Below are 23643 nucleotides of genomic sequence, written 5' to 3' on the forward strand. Positions count from 1 at the left end.
ATCCATTAAGATTCAACTCGGTGTCCAATAAAGTGCTTCTGGCTGCAGGCTGATAATTATTGCTGCATATTTGAGACTACTTCACCTCTACATATTACCCAATAAGGGCTGGAAGCATTAATTTTGTTTCCATTTTAGATGGTACCGAAAATGTTTACACTTGAAGAACAGTTACTTTCATGCCTTGGATCTCCCATATCTGCATGGGCTATAGATGAGGTTCAGACCATACAGATCACTGAAAATTCCTATCGCTTAGTCCTAGAGGAAGTTTTGATTGCCTAGCAGGATTTCTGCAACCTAAAGTGATCACTTTATAGCTACCTAAGCCTCACCTTTGCTAGCTGGGTAAGGCATCCTGTTGTGTGACCAGGGACAGCAAGGCAGGTTTAACATACATCTTTGATAGGATATATTCCAGTACTGGAGCACATCTCTGTTCCTAGTATGAGTGGCATATACAAGAAAGCTCTAAGTGAGCCAAGACTTCATGTGACATTTCTGAGTAAGTGGGTAAATGCTAAGTTTGAACAATTCAAGACAGAGCCAGTGTTGTTGTTTTTCCAGGCTGTGCTTTGTCAGGAATGCCGTAGGAAGAAATAAGGGTCCACACTCAAAACACTTCATTGTGTCATGATTTTTTCTCTCTCATGCTTTGGGAGGCACCATGGGATTATGGAATAAATATGAACAATAAAGCCATATCAGAAGTGTATATCGGTACAGCATTAGGCACTTTATGAGGTGTATAAATAGCAAAATGCTATATATTATGATGTTGTTGTCCACAGTACACTTGACAGTGTACCATGTGGTCTGCTAACAGCACACCAGATACCTAGACAAAGCATTGCAACAGAGTTTGAATTAACACTTGGATGAGAAACCTAACCTTCCTGCTACCATCTGGAGCAGTACAGGAGGGGCTCTGATGAAGCTAGACTTGCTTTTAGGGTGTTGGATCCTGTTTGGGGTTTCATTTTTCAAATTACTTTGACTCAAGACAGCTGTTACATTTTGAAGCCCCAAACCCTCTAACTGCTGGAAGGGATTGGGATCTTACTCCCTAGTTAAGGTCTTCTCAGGGGTATAAGCGGGGAGGTTTTTTGCCACTCTTATCTCCCTGTACCTTCTGGCTGTCTACAACAAGATGTGGTCTCTGTTGATGTTTCCCTCTGTGTACTAGTTATTGCACCCCTTTGCATTCAATTCTAGTGCAGGATGAATTGATTGAAGTCAGATTATTTTAACAATCAGTTTTAATCTAGTTTCAGTTGTAAAAATATGTTGATTTTCATTGGTTGGTAACAAGACATGCTGATACTCAATCAGATGAAAATCTTTTTGTAAACTAGGAAGGTTTACTGTGTGCACACTTTAAGCCATTTTATAGATTAATATACATGTAGTCATTCTTAAGTTTTCATTTCTATTATAATAAGAAACAGTGAGTAACATTAAAAAAATTTAAAAACCAAATAAAAGTGACCTATTTTTATCTACCCTGCTCCAATTCCTTTTCTTTAGTGCTTAAGGAACAGCCTCGGTAATGTGAAATTGATACAATTCTTGACAACTTAATTGCTTCCTATAGGTCTCTGAATGGAAGCAGTGGATCTGAGCAAGTATTAGTCACTGTCACTGATTTGAAAAATGCCTTGAGTAGCAGCAGTAGTACTGAAGCCATTTGTCTGCAAACTTAAGGCAACCCTGTATTTTTCAAATTTAGATGGTTGCTTTCCCAGCCATAAGGTGCAGAATCTTTAATTGATGTAATAAAAGCATGTATTTTCTGGAAATCAATAGCTGGGGCAGCTAGCCACTATTGAGGGGTAAGTGGATTTTTGAGCCCTGTCCTAGAGTGCAATCAGCACTTATGATAAAGTGGTCACTAGCAGTGCAGCTGGTGTTATCAATAACAGTAATGGAAAACTGAAGCTCTGAGCAGCTGACAGACTTTTTAGCACTTAAATTCCTTTGTGTGGATGTCCCTTCCTGCTCTGTTACAAATGTGTAAACAGACCTGAATAAGGTGCATCTTTACAGGAAACTGGGGTGCAGTTCAGACTGTGGTGACATGGAAAGCTAGTTCTAATTATAGGAATTATGTTTTTTTCCACATTTTTAAAGTCTCATTTGTATGTTGACTGTGAGTTGAGGGACAATAGTGATTTCAGCAAAAAGGCAACACATGCCATATCCAAGTTGACCTACATTACAGTTGTTTTCTTTGATAAACTTTATAGAGACCATCACAATCCACATATGAGAGTATCTCCCTCTTTCTGGTCCTGCTTTCCACATCAGCCATCACTTAAGAATACTTTCTACCTCTGCCTGTTATAAACCAAAGAAGCCAGTTCAGAGCTGATGGCTGCTACTGTGTTAAGTAACTTTACAATAGGAAAAAATATATGAAGCAGAGTTTAGAAATTTCACTACAGAAGTTTTTAAAGTAGTTTTTTTAGTTGTATCAAGAACTTGATATACTCTATTTTTGCTCATCTTTGAAAGAAGATTCATTCTCTTTTTATGATAAAGTCCAATTGAAGTCAATTTTATTCTTGCTGTCGTCTCAATAGAATTGGATAGATATTCTGGAAAATTTCCAAGCAGCTGTATGGTTTGGTTTTTTGTTTTTTTGTTTTTTTGTTTCCCTCTCTCCCTTCTAATCCGTGGTCTTTACTAAGTACTTGGAGATCTGATTCTACTTCAAGGAAATAAGACAGCCTCCGTTGGCATTTCAAGAATCTGGATTTCTTTGTGGCAGGTATGGCAAGTTTGAGGATGACAAACGGGCAGATTTATCTCAGATCAAACCTATCAGATTACTGGAAACTACCTCCATTGAAAGAATAGCCAAATCATGACTTTGGGGGCCTTATTTTCTGAGTTTTAGTTTCTGAGTTGGAACTGAGTTTTAGTTGCTTGAGCCTGGATTCTTGAAAGAAGTTAAATAAGAAATGGGAATGTAACCTGGGTGAAATTTTAAAATCTAGTCTTCTCTCTACATAAATGTGATGGCCTTTGCATAGCAGTATATAGGCTCTCCCTAATGCCCAAAGACTTAATTTTTTCCTTTGTAACTGTTGTGTACGGTGTTGTCCTCAACCCCAAACATAGCTGCTTCTCTGTGATGCAGAAAATACAGTTTGTAAAGTGCTTTGGGATCATATATTCCATATAATTATCAAATTATTCTTTCCTTGAGAGAGAGAACTGCTCATCAATTGCTGTTGCTTTAAGCCTCCCTTTAGGGTGATCTCATGGTTTTAGTTAGTCCTACCATTCCAGTAGTTACACATTTCTGGGGACCAGGTCAAACTGATCTCTGATTAGGGAGCCGTTTACTCTTTGAACTATTATTATTGATAATTTTTTAACCCACAGATCAGCAGCCCTGACATGCATCCTATCCCTTCTTTTAGTATAGTGATTGGCTTTAATTTTCACTTCATTTAAGGATAAATGGTGCGGGTGGTAATCACTTTCTATCCATATTTATTTGTGCAGACAGCTTTGTTTGAACTCACCATTCAGCAAGCTTCTCCCCCAAGAACTATCCTGTGGCTTCCTTACAGATTTCCCATGTGAGCCTTAGCAGGGGGTGGGGTCATCAAAGCTCTCATTCCTACTGGGAAAAAATTGAGGGTGTGGGGGTTGTTGCATAAGAGGAGAAAGAACAGAAGCTTATCTGAAACAAGTAACAGGACGAAGGGAAAAAGGAAGAGGTGTGTGCACGCAGGAGAGAAGAGCTGAACAGGAAAGAGATCATGTTACTAGCAAATGAATAAAGCAGAAAGAAAATAGACATGTTTAAATTTGTTTTTTTTAAAAGGAAAGGAGACTACAGAAGGTGGGAAGGAGCATGTGGTCTGTTTACTATGAGCTGTTCATTGAACTACAGCAACAGGCAAAGCAGTTTTGCGTTCCTCTCCTGTCTATTCTCTTCTGCTCTGGTGCCCCAACTGGCAGGTGGGATCTGCTGGGATTCAAATTGTGGATTTTTAAACTGATCAGACTTGACATGCTATCCTCAGTGGTGGCAACATAACGCATTAAAGGAATTGCAGCAGCAGGGATTAAAATATATGGGTTTTTCCCCATTTGCTTTTTCTGCATGTTAAAGAGCAGTTTTCATCCTTTTTTCCAGGATAATGCTATACCTAGAAATTGATCTCTCTGCAGTTTTAAGCTAAACAAAAAAGACAGCAGGCAAAGATCTGTTCCACTTTCAAAAGCTAGAAATCACAGTAGGAATAAAAAGTAATTGGAACTCAGGATCCAAAGAGATAAAATGTACATTTTTTCCTTGAATACATCTTCAGGGCTTTTTTTAATTATATACATCCTGGAGCTGTAGAAGCAGTTTAAGTGAAGCGGTATCTTAAAATTAATATAAAATTAAATCTTACTTTGGACACTTAAAAGAGGCAGGAGAGAAGTAAGGCTTTTTTTGCTCACCTGGCTGATCTGGGCTTGTACTTTCTTAACTAGCTTTTCATAGTTTAGGCAGTTTATATAATGATAGCAGCCCCCAAATTTAGCACTTCTTTCTTAGTTTTTGTATAATTGATTTGGGATTTTGAGATGGTCCCTTCCAGTCAGTGACTGTCATAGTTTTAGTATGAGTGTTTTTTTAATAGAGGAATCTCCCCAACCTCTCACCCCCACTGCTGTGCGTTCACTGTGTTACCACCACTTCTACCACCACCCCTCCCTTTGGGACAGGAAAATGAAGTGTCTACTAGTCTCTGGTAGATTATGTAGCATTCACAGGGAAGACTGCACGCGTCCCATTCACTGAAAGAGAATGCAAGCAAGCAAAGGGCGGCTTTTGTTTAACTGAAGCCAAGCAACTGAATAGACAGGCTTGGGTTTGACTGGCTTTGGCTCTGGCTCTCCTGCATTCCAACCCCTCTGAGTTGGAGAAAATAGAAAGCAAGCAAGGGAGACGTATACAGTACAGAGCGTGTGCTGGCTTTCTGGGTGTCATGCTGGCAAAATCATGGTAGAGGCAGTCAGAGCGTCACAAAATGCAGTTTGCAGGTAAGTGTCCTTCTGATTAACCATGCAAGTACAGGATTTTATCGGGGCTGTATTCCACTGCGGTTTGACCGGACTGGGTATTGTGCTGGATGTTTAAACTACACATGCAGTTAAGAAGGAAACGTTTGCTTCTCAGTTTTCCCTTGATGCCTACTGTATACACACTTTTTTCATTGCTGCGTCAGTATTGTACACAGCCACACTTCCCGAAGCTGTTTACATTTGTTTTATTTGACAAGATGAATGCACAAGAGAGAGGAGGGTACTGTGGGTATCTTTCTGCTCAGAATGCAGAAGTCAAGGACAGTTGTATCCAGCTGAGACACCATGTGAGAGAAGAGAAGTAAAGAACTGGTGTGTTAACATAACCAGTCTGGATGTTTAAAATAGCTCCTCCTATTATTTTTTTTTAAACCTTCAGTCCTAAAAGCCCTTTCATGTTTTGTATAACTCAGAAAGGACAAACTTGCATGTACAATTAGATTTCTGCATGAAAGCAAGAGTAGTTTAGTTTCTTTTCAAATAAAAACCAGTGACATTTTCAATTTGCTAATAGTGGCTGGCACTGTATGAAGCGGTCAGTGAAAAAAATTGCCAAACTAGCTTCCTGCTGTGTAGGGGGGAGAGAAATCAAAGCTTTAGGTTTACAAAGTTCAACATGTTGTTCAGAGAAAACAGAGTTGTTGGCCACTGTTTTTGTTTGTTTGTTTGTTTGTTTTTAAATGCATATTACTTTCCTAATAGTTTTGATTTTTCTTTTTTTCTTTTTTCCTGGCAACCTTAGTTTTAAAAATCTGTTGTCAGAAGGTGACCAGCTGAGAAGTCTTGAGGTTTTCTGCTGTTTGATATTTTCAGACACTTACTGGTTCTTATAAAATCAGGAAGCATTGTTTGAAAAAGGCATGTACTGAAATGACTAAATTAAATGTTGTCTACTTTGAAGCCATCTGTTAATAAGTATAGGTTACTGCGAGGTCATTCACAGTTATTTTCTCTTTAACCACTTCAGCAGAAACATTGCTAGCTTGCTAAGGTAAAGTGGCATTATTTTGGGCACCCTTACCTACCTTAGATTAAAGTGTCCAGGAGCCACTTCTGAATTATACTGTCAAAGGATAAAAACCTTTTTATAGTCACATTTTTCAAATAAATGCATGTTTCTTTTAAAACAAAGCAAAACTCATAAAAAGTGAACAGGGAAAGCTTACAAAAATCCCATGCCTCTGCCCCTCATATGGTTGTAGATAATCGGAGGACAGTAGTTAAAAGAGAAATATTTAGACTTTCTAACCTTTTCTGAGGCCTTTTTTCTTAATGCGATTAGCCCACCAATGTAATAGGTGAATTAGAAGGAACATGTTCAATAATGCTTGGGAGCTCCAGATAGTAGTCTGTAACAGCATATGATCTGTCTCAAGATGTTTTCATGTTCTTGCATATTTAGCTAATTTTAGCCTATTTAGCTAAATTTAGCTGATGTTCTTGCATATTTTTTATGGAGACTAGCAGGGAGGGGAGAAGCTGGAGAACTCTAATAAAAGAAATGCTCAAGGATAGCTGCTGTCAGAAAGATCTGTCATGCCTCTTTGCAGATTATGGGAACAAGTCAGCTTTTATTTGGATAGAAACAAAAAGAAGGGATGTCCTATAGTACTCAGGCTTGTCCTGCCCTATTTCTGTTTTCTGGTGTCTGGATGTACATATGCCTTTTTGTTTTAGGGAGATGGAAGGTTGCAATTTGTTTTGTTGCACTGTAAGGCAATGTAAACATTGTGTGTATTGAAAAAAGCACTCCCAGTCCATCAGGCCTGATTTCAGAGTAAGTGAGGGCACGTCCAAAGTGACCCCTCCCCCCAGCCCAGTATAAATATAAAACTGTTGTAGCAAAATACATTTCATAAACAGCATGAACAAGTGCCCTGTTAGCACTGAAAGGCCTTTCCCAAAGACCCTTGGGGAATGATACAGCCTGTTGTGCAGCTACTATATTAGATACCTGTATTTTCTTAGAGCTTTAATCCCACACAGAAGGATTTATGTGATTTATTTATTTTTTAAGTTTGATCTCAGGATAAATTATGTTATTAGATGCTGAGGGCACTCAGAGTGAATGCTTACAGGGTTTGAAACTGGTCCAAAGTGAAACAAAAACACAACGATCCTCTTTAAATTAAAGTACTTGAGCCAGTGCCTTCCATGATGAGAAAATGTGTGGAAAGTAAGTGAACAGTGTATCTATGGCCTCTTGCTGCTACTTCAACCATGCCATCTTCAAACACTAAAAGTAGGGGTAAGCCTGCTGTCTGCATTTTATTGATCTGGCCAGTAGTGAATTGTATTAAAACTGAAATTAAAAATGGGGGCCATACAATTGCATGAAATAGGATTTGAGCTCTGTCTTGCTCCTTTTGCCAAGATGATGGGCATTTTTGCTAGAGTTGTCACATTGTCTGAATAATGGCTAACTTGATATTTGTCTGATCTGTTCTCTCACCCATCCATTGCTTTCTGTGCATCTTGGTAAGAATAAGGATCTTAAAGTTTGCTCTTCAGGTAATTTACAGGCACTAACAACAGTGTTTGTAACCAGTCTGGGAAGCGAGGGCTTAACAGTGATGTTCCTTAAACAGCTAGTCGCTTTGCTGCTGCGACCCAAAACATTCCTCCTTTCCCCTGCACTTGCAGGATGCTGAGCCTGCTTCTTGGGACAGTGATTTCATGCATGCACCTGCCAAGTAAGACGTGGAACAGTTCCACCAACTCATTCATTTTGGTTAGGCCTCTGAGTAATCATTAACAGTGTTGCCAACAGCAAGCATTTAAATCTAGTTTAAAAATCATGAGATTGAAAGTAATAATTTGGGGTTCTTTTTAAAGCAAACTTCTGGGCCTCTAAGAGATACTTAAGTCTCATTTTCAGGCTTTTCTCTCTGAGGGATAGGAGCCTTGCTTAAATGAAAGCTGTGATTCTCTCCATATTCATTTGACTTCAGGAGCTAGAGGTTTAAGAATAAACCCACACATGTCATTAGACTCATGATAAAATCATGAGTTGGCAGCCTCAGTCAATTCTGTTACATGTACAGGGACTAGCAACCCCCTTACAACAAAATACCTGAACTTGGTAGTGAGCTATGAGTTCCATGGGTTGTTTCTGCCCTGTGCCAGCTTTCACAGAATTTACACTTCCAAAGCTTTATCTTTTGCTCTGAACCCATGGTTAAGATGTGGGACGGGTTCTCTTACAAGAGGGGAAGGAAGGGAAGATGAGTCTTTTTATTCCAAAGTCTTTTTCAGGAGTTTACAAGAGGGAACTTGAGGCTGTTAGTTCAGTCCCCGTGTAGATTGGTGTTGTGTCCTAGAGATGTACCATCGTATCTAGTTCCCCATATCAATCTTGCTTTTTTTGCATCAGAAGTAAATTGAGCCCCAATTTGGGACCATATGCAAAACAAGTAAACAAAAAATGTTTTGTGCATTGAATTTCCTTAACAGATTGCAGTGCAAGTTCTTTGGGTAGTTGGTAAAAAGTTTTTTGCGAGCTTTTGGGCACAATCACCCTTCTTCAGGCATAAGGAGTCTCTACTGCCAGATTAAACCCCTTAACAAGATTGCTAGTTTTAAGGAAATGTTCCTTGCTTTGATAATTATGTCTCCATCCTACCGATATTTTCAGTCATCAAATTACTAATCTTTTATACACATACAGAGAATGAAAGGGAGGGGGGAAATATGTGATTCAAGGATAAGAACAGGGGTGGAGTGTGGAATTGTATTATTGGACAAGGTCACTCATAACTATCATAGGAAAGCTCCTGCTTCAGTTCTCTGCAACTTGGAGTCTCAAATTGCTTTTCTTCAGGCTGTTAGGCATTAGACCAGGCCAGGCTTTTGTAGGTAATTTTCTGGCTTTGCGTTCTGTGCTGCTGCAATATGGTAGTGACATAGTTTGTTGTGAATTGGTCATTTTTGTGACTGGGCCAATCACCTAACAGCAGAGGAAGGTTTTAATTCCCAGCTGATGTCAGCAAATCTGTGGTTTCCTAATAGCTGAAGGGAGCAAGCAGGGACATTAAGGTGGAGCAAAGCTTGTGATTGACAGGACGTTTCTAGCCCTTATCTGAGAATCAGAGGCACCTATCTTGTTGGGAATAGGTCTAGCAGGCTAACCTTGTTATGAGACTATTACGTAAAGCCAATACTATATAATTCTGCAGCTTACTTGAAATAGAGGTGGTGCTCTCAAATTGAGCGTTTTGAAGTGACAGTATGGTGGCGTTGCCTTGTGATCTGAACAAGAATTGTAGAAATGAAGTATGACACAGCAGGGTCGGTCTCTCGAGAATATGGAAACGTGGCTTTTCTTTAAGCCAATTATAATCTTGTGTGTAATTACAGGACACTGTTTCCCAGTGTATTTGAAAGTCACAAGGGGTGCTGTGCAGGTGTTTATACTGTTAACAAAGGATGTCAGAGAGGGGCATCCTAGATTATAAATGATTATATTAAAATCTCTTTAGTTAGGCTCTAGTTGCTTGCTTAAAGCACCAGGGCATCAGACTGAAGCTTGTGCAGTAATCCATCAATGACAGGAACAACAGCATGGCAGGGATGCCAAGGACATTACTGGTACTTTTTAAAAACGTGGCAGTTCCTACACTGGGCTTAGGAATTTTTATAAATATTATTATCATAGCAAGTAAGACTGGGGCCATACCGTGCTTGCCATTATATGTATATATAGACATTCCTTCCTCCAGAAAGCCCGTGATCTAAAAAGACAAGGCAAAGTGTTGGAGAGGGGAATCTGGTGACATTAGGCAGCCAAGGTTGTGCAGCAGGTACAGTTTAAAAGCTGGAATAAGAACCAACTTGGACAGCAAAGTGCATTGACAAAACTGCTTCTGTCCGATCTTTGATCTCAAACACTTTCTGGAAATGCAGTAGCACAAAGTTCTGCAAAATAGTCATGCTCTAGGACAGGTAAGGAAGATTTTCTGCTTATGCACTTGACTGTTCAACAAGGGAAGTAATTTTGCAGTCCCAGCAAGAACTTGGAGATCAGTTGAGTGCAATCTGTCCTATCCCCTCTCCTGCCGTCCCAGCTCCACCCCCACCCCTACCGAAAAAACCCCAACCCCAAAACCTTTGCTCTGCTTGTTTTCTCCTCTGACAGTTCATAGCAAGTCAGCAGCTTCTGTTGCTGGGGATCAAGCAGGTGTCCTCAAGGACAGCAATAACTTGTCAGATAGGTTGCCTATGCCTGTATACTGTACATGCTCCCCAGTGATTATACTGCAGACTGGTAACGATTAAAAAGACTGTTTACCATTACAGTGTCCCACACAAACAGCCTGCATCTCTCCTGAGTGCCTGAGACTTTTAAACCAATGGGACAAGGAACTTCAACTGAAATCGTCAGTGTCTTCCTTCATATCCACTACACTGAACCTCTTTACAGCAACTTTAAATAGCTAAAAAGTTAAGTCCTTTTCAAATAATCTGTAATATATCACTGTTTCTATACCTTAAATCTTCAAGAGAATTTTCAGGTGCCTTTTTTCAGGTCTCTGTCCTTAAGACATTGAGTTTACCACCTCGTTTAATCAGTCAAGTTTTGTTAATTTGGGAAATCAATGTGAAGTTTAATAAGGGAAAGAATATGGGAGGCCGACTTTGTAAAGATGTTTATAAAATTAAGACTACTATGAGAGAAAGAGTTTACAATGTAAGAAATTTTGGTTGAGGACATCAGAAATAAATTGGCCTTCATATCTTGTAATATTGCATATTGAAATATTTTGTGCAGGCTGGGTATATTTTAACAAGATGTATGTTTGCATGAAATCACAGTTCTCAGTGTTCAGGAAGACTGAAATAGGGATTAGATGACTTGGCTTTTAGTTTGAATTAAATATGTTCTAATGTTTTCAGGATGGTCATTATTAAATGCTCAAATTCCCGAACTGTTAAATATATAACTTAGTATTGCTGACAGATTCTGCTAAAAGGATGCCTCAGGCTGGTTTCAGTATGAAAATATAATTAACTTGTGCAGTGAAGAAAAAAAGATGAAAAAAACCGCATGGTTCTTCATCAGTGAGCAATTACGGAAATCCAGAATCTTGACTGGTAGAAATACTATTGTTAGAGCTCTTGGTTATAGTTGAAAATGTAACTGTTTACTGATCCCAGTGAAGTGTGTTTTGTGGATTGGAGAACAAGGGTAGCAGCAGCTCTAGGGAGGTGAACTCTGAGCTTCTTCACCTTTTTACTCATCTTGATTAAGTTAATGATTTCTGGCAGCTTTCTTGTCCCTCAAACTTCATTTAATTTGTTGTTGTTGTTGTTGTTTTGGGGGGTGTTCTGGTACTTTATATTCTAGGTTGTGTACTCCAGAGAATGCAAAACTTGAATTCAGTAGCAGCAGGCTCAATGCAGGGACTGCACATGTTGACCCAGGTGCCAGAGTGAGTGCAACTAAAAGGGTCCATCTTCAGCCCTAATAGCAAATACATGTGTATCAGTATTTTGATATGCATAATAGACAACTCTGTGAGGTGGAGAGGGGAATTGCCTTTTTGCAAACGAATACATGTCTTGGAGTTGAGGTAATGCCAATATTGAATGTTTGCCTGGAAGTGAACTTACCAAGTCAAAATTTGATCTCCTTTCTAATACCTTTTTGCTAGATGATTTCGTATCAGACAGGTTTATTTAAAAACTCATGTTAAGAGATTTTTCCTGTTAAGTTGTGTGATAGAGAGATGCAGGGCTTACAACAGACTAATTATATGTATGAATAAAACATAAAGAGGCATGTTTCTAACAAGTTCTATTTTACTAGTATAGCACAGCATTGGTTGGTGAAGAACCCTTGCATTAAAAGCGAAGTATGACCTAAGGCTAATTTATGCTGGGTATCTGTCTTCATCAGAACTCTGCAGACTGGAAGTTTCTGTTCAGAAGCCCCAGAACTAGATTATAACTAACTTCACTATCTTATAGTCATGGTAAGTTTAAATTATGTGGTAGGAACCTGCTGTGCTGTTACTATAATATTACGGTCTGAACATTCAGCTAACAGGCCAGATCAGCTTGCTGGCATAAGTCCATCCTCTCTGCCATTCTAAGGAAATGTTTTGCAGCTGCTAACAATGCTGGATCTCATTCAGAGTTCCTTTTCAGGGTATGGACACATATATATAGTTAATGTTTGTTTATTTATTTGTTTGTTTACCTCTGTTAGTCTATAGGGTGCAACTGCCCTGCCTTCTACTTGACTTCTGACTAACACAGCTAACTATGTTGTTCTGGTATGCAGCCAGAACGCCACTAATCTTTCCTCCCCTGTCCCCCTTCTTGTTGACACTTTTTTTTTTTTAGCTGTGAGCTCCCTTGCACTCCTTGTTCAGTAAAAGCTATGTTTCTAACTGTTGGCTGTGTCTGCATTCCCTGACACCCCAAGTCAAGCAAGCAGAGTTCAGTTAAAGGTGCAAGCTACTGAACTTCATTAAACTCATATTTGAGAGAGAAGGGAAAGCAAAAAATTGAAAGTGCCCCCCGAGCACAAGTCACCTACCCCCCTGCGATCTCCAAAGCGTGGGCGGAAGCACTCCCTTTTCTTCTTCCCCTGACCTGCTGTGAGGCATGCTGGACTGGGTGGTCACTCCCACACCCTAGTGTCAAAGCCACAAGACTTCAGTACCTAAAAACTGATTGCTTTACCTAGAGTGCTAGGGGACTGTAGGTATGGACTCCTCTAGCCTGTGACAGTTGGGCATTGGCTTCCAATCAGTGGTATTTGGGAACGTTTCAATGTTTCACAAGTTACTGAACTTCCTCCTTTTGTCCTTCTATCAGAATGAAGGCAGGGATCAGAAACTTGCAGCCCATGGGCCAAATCCAGCCTGTGGAGCCATTTGATCCAGCTCATGGAGTGAGGAGGCTGGTTAGTGAATTACTTTGCTGTTGGTGGGCAGCAGGGGGGCTTTGTCCATGCTGTAGCTGAGTAGTGGAAGGCTGCACCACTGCTGGGCAGCAGGAGGCTTTCCCTGCGCCAAGCTTGGGGTAGCGGCAGTGGCCGGTTCCTAACGTCTGCTGCCCTCAGACCCAAACTGGAAACCCAGTCTGGGTAATTCCAGATTATTACCACCCAATAAAATGTTGCCAACCACTGGTCTACGAGAACAGGTAACCAACAGGATAGAAGATAACAAGGAATCTTTGAGTTAGTCAAACTGTCTGTCAACCGTAGCAGTGGTCCCTTGCTTATTTTACTATATTTTGAATGGTTTCAGAGTTTGTGGTGATTTGACTATTTAAAACATCTGTCTTCATTTTGAGACCCACCCATCCCTTCCTACCTCGTTTTGCTTTTGCAAACTGTCAGGGTGTGCAATTACTGCTACCGTAATTGTCATTTAGGGAATTCTTTGTTCGCTGTTCCACATGAGTGAGTGAATGAGGGCTTGTTTAATGTTTCTGATTTCTGTCGGTCCTGGAAGGGCATCTGTGTGTGTTCCAAAACTGGAGGGTCTTTTTTTGGCAGAAGATGATATTGCAGCCATGCTGTGGTGTGCAGAGGTCCTCATCTTGGCTGAGAGCTGCAAAGATCACTGACTGTGCTAAATGTACTACACTACTACGGTTTCTGAAATAATAATTGGAAAAAATATAATAAGCTAGATTTGTAACTGGGTACCTTTTGTGTGTTGGTATCTTGCTACTAACAGTTTCACTTCATTGCAGAATAGGTTGCTATAAGGAAGAAATGAAAGGAACCTGTATTGTTCAACTAGATCTAAATTGAAAAGTTGGGGGGGTGGACTTGTATTTTGTCATGCTTTATTGTTCTAGTCTAGCAAAACAAAGCATGTAGCTAGCTGGAGGTGAATCTGAAAATACCATATAAACTAAGATACAACTAGGTGTGTTGTGCTGTGCTGTGTGTATGGTATCTTGTCACTAACAGTTTTATCTTGTAGAATATTCTAGTTCAGTGATGTTCATTTGGCAGCTCGTGGACTGCATGCAGCCTGCGAGTGGTTAAGTTGCAGCCCTTGGGCTCCTACCTAGCTGCTGCTACCCCCATCGCTCTGGCTGCAAGAGCGGTGAGGACACCAGGCTCCCCCTCCCTCCTCTGGCTTCTGCTTTCGATGCCCTGGGTATGGGGCATCAGCACACGGTGCAGCAGTGAGGAAGGGAGGTGCCCCCGTGGGCATGCACAGCCCACACAGTTTGCAGCCCTTTTAACCCGTGGCTGTCCCTGATGTGGCCCACAGGCATGCGGTCCTCACTCATGCAGCCTGCAGGGCTTTCAGCTCCTGGCTGCTTAAAAATCAGACAGCCCTGGGCTAGTTTAAAAAATAAAGAAACTTGCCTTCTTCAGCCAGGTTTAATTGAAAAAGGGGCCTGGCCCTGTACTTTGTCATGTGTTATTGTTCTTGTGTAGCAAAGGAAGACACGTGGCTACCTTGAGGCTATGTTCCTGTAACAAATTAACATTTTTAGAGTATAATGACTAAACTTAAAGGCTGGTCTGTACAGCTAAATTGTTAGGGTATTGTATCATAATATCACTAAAGGAACTATTGTTTTATAAAATGCTGCTTGGTCATGCGTGTGTAAATTGATCCCAAAAGTTCATTATCCACCTTGGAGATTAGTATTATATCTGTTGAGCATGATTCCAGAACTTTAAAAGCTATTTAGTCCAGTCTATTCAGGCATAATCAAACTAGAGTGTAACAAGGTCAGAAAGCTATTGCATTATAACTCAGTTTCTCAATGCAGTAACAGTTCCTCTGTAAGTGGGCACTTGGACTTTAACGTGGAAGTAGAACTCGTGGAATTGTTAATTGGTGTTGGAACCTTTCAATTCTATATATGGCATTTTTAGTAGAGGTGCACCAATATATTGGTCATGTACTGGATCAGCACCGATAAAAGGAAAATTAACATTATTGGCAATCGGCTTTTTTTGGCCAGTGCAGCCGATAATGTCACCAATAAATGCTGTGTGCACATGCACAGCTGTAGCATGCACATGGTCATGAATGCAGCTCAGCAGCTTGGAGAGCAGTGTCTAACCAGTAAGTCCGTGGTGGGGGAGGGAAGGGATGGGGGGGGTGCAGATCAAGGCACCCACAGTGAGGGAGGGAGTGGGGCAGGGGCAGGTGCTGCCCAGTCAGGGCATTGGATGGAGCTGTGGCCAGTAGGGCTGTGCGAAGCTTTGGGTGGTGATTCGATTCGGAAGAGATTCAGCCTGATACGGTGGCCAAATCTCTGAATTTGAATCGAATCAGGACTTGTAATTTAAAGGTCCAAATCGATTCAAAGCTCTCCAACATTTTGGAAAAGATTCAGAGAGCTTTGATTCAAGCAGTCCCCAGTGGCTACAGCAAGGAGTTGCAGCTGACTCCGAATAGGTAAGTATTGGGGGGGGCTGGGGGGGGGGACCATAGGGGAACCCCTGCCAGCCCCTCGACCCCCACCCACTCCCCCAGCCCCCTCATGGCTGCCCACACCTGCCCCAACTTGGTACTTTAAAGAAACGCCCTGGTGCTCACTAGGTGCTGCTGGGCGGTGGGGGGGTGATCCCCTTGTTCCCCCAGCCCCCCCACAGGTGCTCAAACCAGGTCAGCTCTGGCCCTTTAAGAAAAAAAAACCGAAGAAAAGCCCCAAGACTCCCCGCTCCTGGTGCGGCCTTGTGGCTTCAGAGGAGCTCATGCAGAGACTCCCACATGGCATGGGGTAAGGGGGGGCAAGGGGATTGCCCCCCGCCAGCAGGAGCAGGGCAGGAGTTTTTTTTAATGGGCCAGAGCTGGGGGGGGAGCATGGGGAGGGCTTGGGGTGCTCGTGCAGAGCTCCCCACACAGCATGGGGCAGTGGGAGGCCATGGGAATTGCCCCCCTGCCACCCAACAGCACCTGCTGAATCGAGGCTTTTTTTTCCCCAAGAGCCTCGAATTGGGGCAGTGATTCGAATCACTGTCCCCCCAAATTGGCCGAATCTGAAGCAGATACTAGGCACTTTGCACAGGCCTTGTGGGCAGTTTGTCTGGGAGGTGCAGAGGGTTGGGAGGCGGGTGGCTCCCTGCTGCTGTGTGCATCGCTGGGGGAGGCATGGGGGGCATGTGTCCCCCTGGATTCTTGTGCAAGGGGAGGGTGGGCTGCATGCTGCGAGATCAGGGCCAGGAGTTCACCAGCCTCTTCCTGACGGGGTGGTGGGGGCTGGGTCAAGGCTGTACTTGGGGCAGGTGGGTGGCAGCGATGCTGGGAGGGGTGGTTGTGGGGAATTTTGGGGTGGCCATAGCGCCCCCCCCACCATAGCCACCCCTCTCAGCATTGCTGCCGCCTGCCTGCTGCTACCTGCCCCAAGCGCAGTCCCAGCCCAGCCCCTCCTCTGGAAAGAAATTGATGCAGCCCCTGGCCCTGAGCCCTCAGCCGGCAACCCACCTTCACCCTGTGCACAAATCTGGAGTGGGGAGGCACATGCCCCCCATGCCTCCCCTGGGGATGCACACAGCAGTGGTGAGCTGCCCACTTTCCTCACCTCCCCATTACCCTCTGGATGACACACCCATGGCTTTGTCCCATGCCCTGCTGCAGCTGGACAGCACCTGCCCCTGCCCCACTCCCTTCTTCCGCATAGACTTACTAGCCAGATGCTGCTTTCTAGGCTCCAGGGCTGTATTCCTATCAATCGGCTATCAGATCGATATCAGCCAATACGGCTGGTTAATAATCGGCCATTGGTATCAGCCAAGAAAATCTAATCTAATTTTTAGATATCTTGAAAAAAAATAAATATGAAAACTGCTTGTTCAAATTCAGGGGAGGCCATTAGTTAGGAAAAGCCATCACTTTTTTCACCTTTTGGGCAAGAGCAAGTGGGAGATTATATATTCTAGTGTACACTACAGCATACTGAACCAGGAATGGGAAAACCTGGTTCTCTTGCTCCCTGTGCCATTAACTAAGTGACCTTTGGCAAATCATTCTACTTAGGCTTCTGTTTTCCGCTTCCACGTTTTTGCCCTATAGCTAGTAATCCTATACCTGTTCTGAAGACTTTAGCTTCCAGAACTGTAAATAAATTACCTTTCTCTACTTGTAAATAAACCTTCACACCTTTTAATAAGAGTGACTTCAGTGAACAAAGTCTAGTGCATATTGCTGTGGAGGAATCATTCAACAACTACAACAGTACCTATCAATCAGTAAGTCAGAGTCTATCCCTGGTATGTGAGGGAGATCTATTTTTTTCCTTTTCACATAACTACTTCATGCATAGAACATTAATAAATTTTGATTTATACTACTATTACTACTACTTTGTCCTTAAATTGCATCCACATCAGAAGCTGTCAGTGCTTCAATATTTGCATATGTTATGAAATAACATGTATAAAACAATTTTTTTTAGGAAAAAATATGAATACCTATGCCTTTCTCCAGCTCCATGCATCAAAGATGTTGATCATAGAAAATTAGGGTTGGAAGGAACCTCAGGAGCTCATCTAGTCCAACCCCCTGCTTTAAACAGGATCATCCCCAGCTGGATGATTCCAGCCAGGGCTTTGTCAAACCTGGCCTTAAAAACCTCCAAGAATGGAGATTCCACCCCCTGTAGGTAACCTGTTCCAGGGTTTCACCACCCTCCTAGTGAGAGAGATTTTCCTAATATCCAGCCTAAACTTTCCTTGCTGCAACTTGAGACCATTGCTCCTTGTACTGTCATCTTACATTACTGAGAACAGTCAAGCTCCATCCTCTTTGGAACCACCCTTCAGGTAGTTGAAGGCTGCTATTAAATCCCTACTCAGTCTTCTCTTCTGTAGACTAAATAAGCCCAGTTTCTTCAGCCTCTCCTTATAAATCATATATCTCATCCCCCTAACCATTGTCATTGCCCTCCACTGGACTCTGTCCAACTGGTCCACAACCTTTCTGTAGTACTCCAGATGTGGTCTCACCCATGCTGAATAGAGTGGAATAATTACTTCCCTCAATCTGCTGCTAGCGCTCCTACTAATGCAGCCCACTATGCTGTTAGCCTTCTTGGCAACAAGGGCACGCTGCTGACTCATATCCAGCTTATTGTCCACTGGAACCCGCAGCTCCTTCTCTGCAGAGCTCCTGCTTAGCCAGTTGGTCCCAAGTCTGTAGCAGTGCATGGGATTTTCCCAATTTGATCTCTAAATCCATTGGCAAGGCTATGCAGTGTACTAAAATTCAGAGCCTTAATTGTGTAGTGACACTTTTTTTTGTCAGTAGGATAAAAAAGAGGTTCCCAATTATAAATGTATCAACATATAATTTGTAGAAGCTAAAAAGAAGGTTCCAAAACATATGGGTTTGGCAAGGGTTTGATTTTAGTTAGGGCTTGATAGGTTCCTATGGCTTTGAAGAGGCTCCAAAATATGAGAAGGAAGAATTAAAATCAAACACAGGAGTGCTCTGTGTCTTTGTTTTCTACTCCCAGTAGCTATTACTGTTAATTTTGGAGACATAGTAACTTCTATACTATCAAGACTGAGATTTGCTTCCCATATTTATTTTTTTGCAGCACCCTCCCGTTTCTGTGTGCATGTGCACACACACGTGCACATGAGCACTATTCGAATCTTAAAGATAAATTTTATTTCATATGTTGCATTCTCTGGGTAAAACATTATACTTTGTCTGCATTTGCATAAGTTCAAACAACTGTTTGAGAGATACCATGTTTATTTAAATACATGATGAGGTTTTTTCCCCTAATCAGCATGGGGGGAAAATGTTCCTTGCCTTACACTGGCATACAAAAAAACCTCATTAAATACATTGTCTGTCATTAAACTGCTGCCAAAAGCAGCTTGTGCTCAGTAATGGAAGCCAACCATGAAGCTGATTAAATGAAGCCAACACTGAGCATGCCTGTAAAACTCATGGCCTGTATTGGGCAAACATATTGATGAGAACTTTTTTGCGGGGGGGGGGGGGGCTTAAAAAAAGGACGGGTTCCCTCCATAGGGAACTGGCACCAGGCCTGGAGGTATTGCGATACTAGGCTGGCACTGGGAGGGCCAGAGACAGCCTTGAAACCCTCCGCTGGGTGCCAAAAAGTTCAGGAAGACATAATTTTGAGGCATAAGGAAATACAGAGGACCCGAGTGAGGGGCTTACATGGTGTAGGGGATAGGGTTGTGGTGTGAGCACAGCTAAGTCGCATACGAAACATGCAGCCAGCTAAGCCCAGGGGTGAGTGTTTCGGAAGAGGGAAAAATGGGGGGAGTGCAATTCTTACATGGCAAAGAATATACAAGAGACCCCACACAACAATAATGCATTCAAGTAGGGAGGTGGTTTGTAGGCATACACCGTTACAAATAGATTCAAGATACAGTTGTGGGGGTAGAGAAGAGTCCAGGTCTTAGAAAGGTCTTCAGATCCTTTAGGTGTAATAGCAGGGGGCAGTCAAACAGTCTCCTCTGTGTCACTTCTGGTTGGCAGTCAGGTGGAGTACCCCACCCCGAATTTGATCTTAGCTACATTTAGCTAAATTTAATCTTAGCTACATTAGCCAAAAGAGCCAAGATGTTGATGGGAACTTTTTTTTAAACTCAACATTTTATTAAAAAAATAAAACCTCTCATATGTATGTACAAATATCAAACATTATCTCATCCAACACAGCCTCATAACATACTAACTCCTCCTCATCTCTTAACAGTTTACAATAACAACATTATCTTGTCCACAAATATCCTCTTTCTTACCCTCCCCTCTCTCTCACCCGACTATCTCAGGCACTCCTCAAATGAATACATATTTTCATTTATCTTTCCTCCACATTTCCTCCCTCTTCCTCTCATCTTCCCCATCCCTTTGCATATAATATTTGAGCTCAAACAGGGCTAGCCATAAACATTCCTTCATAGTAAAATCCATTCCCTTTATGATCAGCAAGTTCCTCACTTTCCACAGTGCTGCATTAACACAGATCACCCATGCCCATAACTTCCCTTCTTCCCATCCTTTCTTAACCAACCCATGCATCACTGTATCAAAATGTACCTCATCATTCACTTCTATAATTTGTAAATATCTCTGTGCCCTCCTCCAAACCTCCCGTTGCAAAGCTGCATTCCCAAAATACATGTACCACCAGTTCTTCCTCCCCACAATTCTCTTGTGGACATTTTGCTGTTCTTCACAAACCCCACCTATATTGAACTCTCTTACTGTTAAAGCCCTCCTCACCATTCTCCAAATCAGGTCTGCATGTTCCCCTTTTAAAACTTCTCCCATTGCCCCTCTCCACACTCATCTTGTTGCTTCAACAAATCACCCACCTCAGTTACTTTATCTTTCCCTCTGATTTCTTTCAAAATTCTTCCCTTTTCTTTCAGACTTTGTATCCCTAACTCTTCCAAACCTTGTACTTTAATAAAATGTTCTTCTCTCCCATAATGTAATGTATAGGCAATTTCCAGGCCAACTGCCCCTTCCACCCTGTCCCATAAAGGCCCATTTCCCCGCCCAAAATCTGCAAAAATACCCCACTTTCCTGCTTCCTTCTGATGCTTCCCTCATCACCATTCTAACATAGTGTGCGTAGATAAATGTCTGTCTGGTAATTTCCACCCTCCACACTCTTGTCCCTTATACAACTTCTTCCTGACAATCCATTCCGTTTTGGAACCCCAGAAGAACACACACATCAGTCTCTGGATTTTCCTGCTTTGAATCCATGATGAAGGATATACTACACCCACAACCAATATAATGGGTGACAACCTCTGCTTCACTAGCTTCACCTTTCCTGCATATGACAAACCTCCTGTGCTCCAAAACCCTAAAATTTTCCTAACCTGTGACCTCATCTCTTCCCACGCTTTTGTGCCTTTCCCTTGTGTATCAAGGACCACCCCTAATATTTTTATCTGATTCTTAACCACCATCATGCCAAACTTCACTAGATCACCCTAATTTCTGATCCCCAACACCTTGCTTTTAGTCTGGTTTACTTTTGCCCCTGAAGCTTTCTCATAGTCTGCCACGTGTTTCAGGATTCTCTCTAATGAGACTCTCACCCTATCATGTTAACGTTGTCCATATACAGTGAGCATTTTCTCCCCCCCACTCCCAAATATTAATGCCACTCATTATTTTATCCCGGCTTATCCTCTGTGCCAGAGGTTCCATGGCGCATATAAAGATCCCAGGTGACTAGGGGCACCCTTGCTCTCACCCCATTTGTATCCAAAAGGCTCGACTTGAATTTCCCTTCACCAGCACCTGACTCTGTGTTGTGCCATGCAACAGTTCCACCCAACCTACCAACTTTTCTAGGAATCCCGTTTTCAGCAGCATCTCAAACAAAAACTTGTGCTACCCTGTCATATGCTTTCTCAGGATCAAAATTTGCTAGCACCATATTCTATTTTCTATCCTTCACGTATGCCAGTGCATCTCTCAACACCCAGTGTTCTCGCACAATTTTTCCCCCTTGCACTGTGCATGTTTGGTCCTCTTTATGACTTGATCCAGAACACTTATCATTCATATTGTTATGACTTTTGCCAGGATTTTATCATCTGTATTCAATAATGTGACTGGCCTCCAGTTCTTGAGGCATTCTCAATCTCCCTTCTTATACAGGAGCACGACTGCTCCATCTCCAAAACCCTCTCCAATCTTTCTTTCTTCTGTTATTTGTCTGAAGACCTCCACCAAATCCTTTCCTACCTAGGACCAGAATTGCATGTAAAATTCAGCTGGGAGTCCATCCTTTCCTAGTGACTTGTTTCCTTTAAAAGTTCACAGACATTCTTCTACCTCTCTTTATCCTTATTTCTCCCCCAACTCATCTTTCCTTTCATCCTCCACCTTCTCCTTGATGTCCACCAAAAATCCCTTCTTCTGCTCACTATCAATTTTCTGCTTTTTGTACAAACCCTCATAGAAGTCTGCCACAGTGTTCAGTACCTCCTCCTGGCCTTCCATGCAGTCTCCATTCTTCTTTTTCACTCTTTCCACCTCCAACTTTGCCTCTTCCAGTTTATCCTTCACCTTCTTCTCCCTTCCTGCTTTCAGATCAAGCACTGCACCCTTTTCTGCCTCCTTTTCAGCTCCCTCATCTTGTCCCTCATCCTTCTCTTCCAAGCATTCATGAAAAATGTGGTTGTTCTTCTCTTAATCATACACCACCATTCCCACCTGTTTTTATAACAGTTCTTTAAGGTTCTCCATTCCTTACACTCCTCTGTAAACTCCTTACAAACTTTTTTGTCATGAAGCATCTGAATGTTCAATTTACCATTTCATCCCCCATTCCCATATCCACCCATAGCATTTAGTGACTTGATGGTCACTAAAATCCACATCTTGTATCTTTCGTGTGCACCACCATTCCTTCTGAGACTAAAACAAAACTGATCCTTGAAATTTTCCTTCCTCCAGGCTCCATTCTTGTATGTACTTTCTCTTCTGCCTGTACATCCTTGAAACCTTATTCCTTGATAGTTTCCTTTAACATCTTTGAGGAACTAACTCCACTTGCCCACCCCTGTCTCCTTTCTCAGTTATTCAGTTGAAGTTGCCATCTATGACTCTGTGTCTCCGCCCCTCCCCACTGCATACATTTCCAACTTCCAGAATAAAGCCACCCTGCCCTCCCTTTCCATGGGTAAACAACTCTACCTGCATTTCTTTTCTCTTCAATAATACCCTCTGCATTCTTCCTACTACTAACACTTGCACTTCCTTAACTTTAATCCCCAGATTTTAATTAGCACCATCACTCCTGCCATCTTGTTCCATATGTCCCCACCCACCATGACCGCCCCAAACCCCATCTCTTCTCTAGATATTTATATTAATCTCCCCACAGTATTTCATACTCTTATAAATATATTGCATCCACATTGATAGACCCTAAAGTTGCTGACATTTGTTCCCACCTCTTTCTTGTCAATAAATTTCTCACATTTAAAGTTGCAAGACATAACACCAGGATAACGAAAAGGTGGAAGCCACTGGTCCTCATCTGTCTTGTTTTATGGGTTGTCCACATCACTGTGACAATCAGTGACTCTGTTCTCCCCTTCCCCCCCACCTCATCCCTGTCGCTCTCACTAGGTTCTCCAGGGCTTCTATGTTGAGACAGGCTGCTGCTGTCCCCTTCCCACCCTCCCCCTACTCCCACTACTTCCTTCTGACTCAGCAGACCCTTCCATTTCCACTTCCAACATACCACTCCCCCCAGCATCACTTCTCCCTTCTTTAGCTTTCCATCTCCCCATGTTATTTTCTTCTTCGACCATGATGGCCTTTGTTTCTTCCTTTTTCCTGCCCTTTCCCTTTCTCTAAAGCAGAACTTTCTTCTTGGTCAATCTCCAGGATTTCTTTCTTTACTTCTGTTTCCATGCTTGTGCTTCCATGACCCTCCTCCTCTTTCCACTCCTATAGTTGTTGTGCTCCTACCACAACACTCATTCCACACCTTTCCACCTGTGTTTCTTCACCAACCTTTCTTCTCTGAATCCATCCCAGCCTCCCTCACCTCTTCCTCCTCCTTCCTCCTCTGATCAAAATTAATCCTCCC

At 42.2% G+C, this 23643-nt stretch overlaps 1 protein-coding gene across 7 annotated transcripts in view; it reads left to right on the forward strand.

Annotated features, from left to right (window-relative positions):
- Positions 1-23643, forward strand: part of RASAL2 (RAS protein activator like 2) — a 286489-nt gene that overhangs the window by 166984 nt on the left and 95862 nt on the right. Inside the window, exon 1 of one of the 7 annotated variants that reach the window (XM_090047334.1) lies at positions 4979-5049. The exons of the other annotated variants lie outside the window; for them this stretch is intronic. Within the exon in view, the coding sequence (XP_089903460.1) occupies positions 5037-5049 (13 nt within the window). The 5' untranslated portion in view covers positions 4979-5036. Of the gene's footprint in view, positions 1-4978; positions 5050-23643 lie in introns of those variants that run through there. 7 annotated transcript variants of the gene reach the window in all.

This window comes from Crocodylus siamensis, chromosome 5 (assembly GCF_052110815.1).
Source record: "Crocodylus siamensis isolate JL-2025a chromosome 5, ASM5211081v1, whole genome shotgun sequence".
In the NCBI taxonomy this organism is placed as follows: Eukaryota; Metazoa; Chordata; order Crocodylia; family Crocodylidae; genus Crocodylus; species Crocodylus siamensis.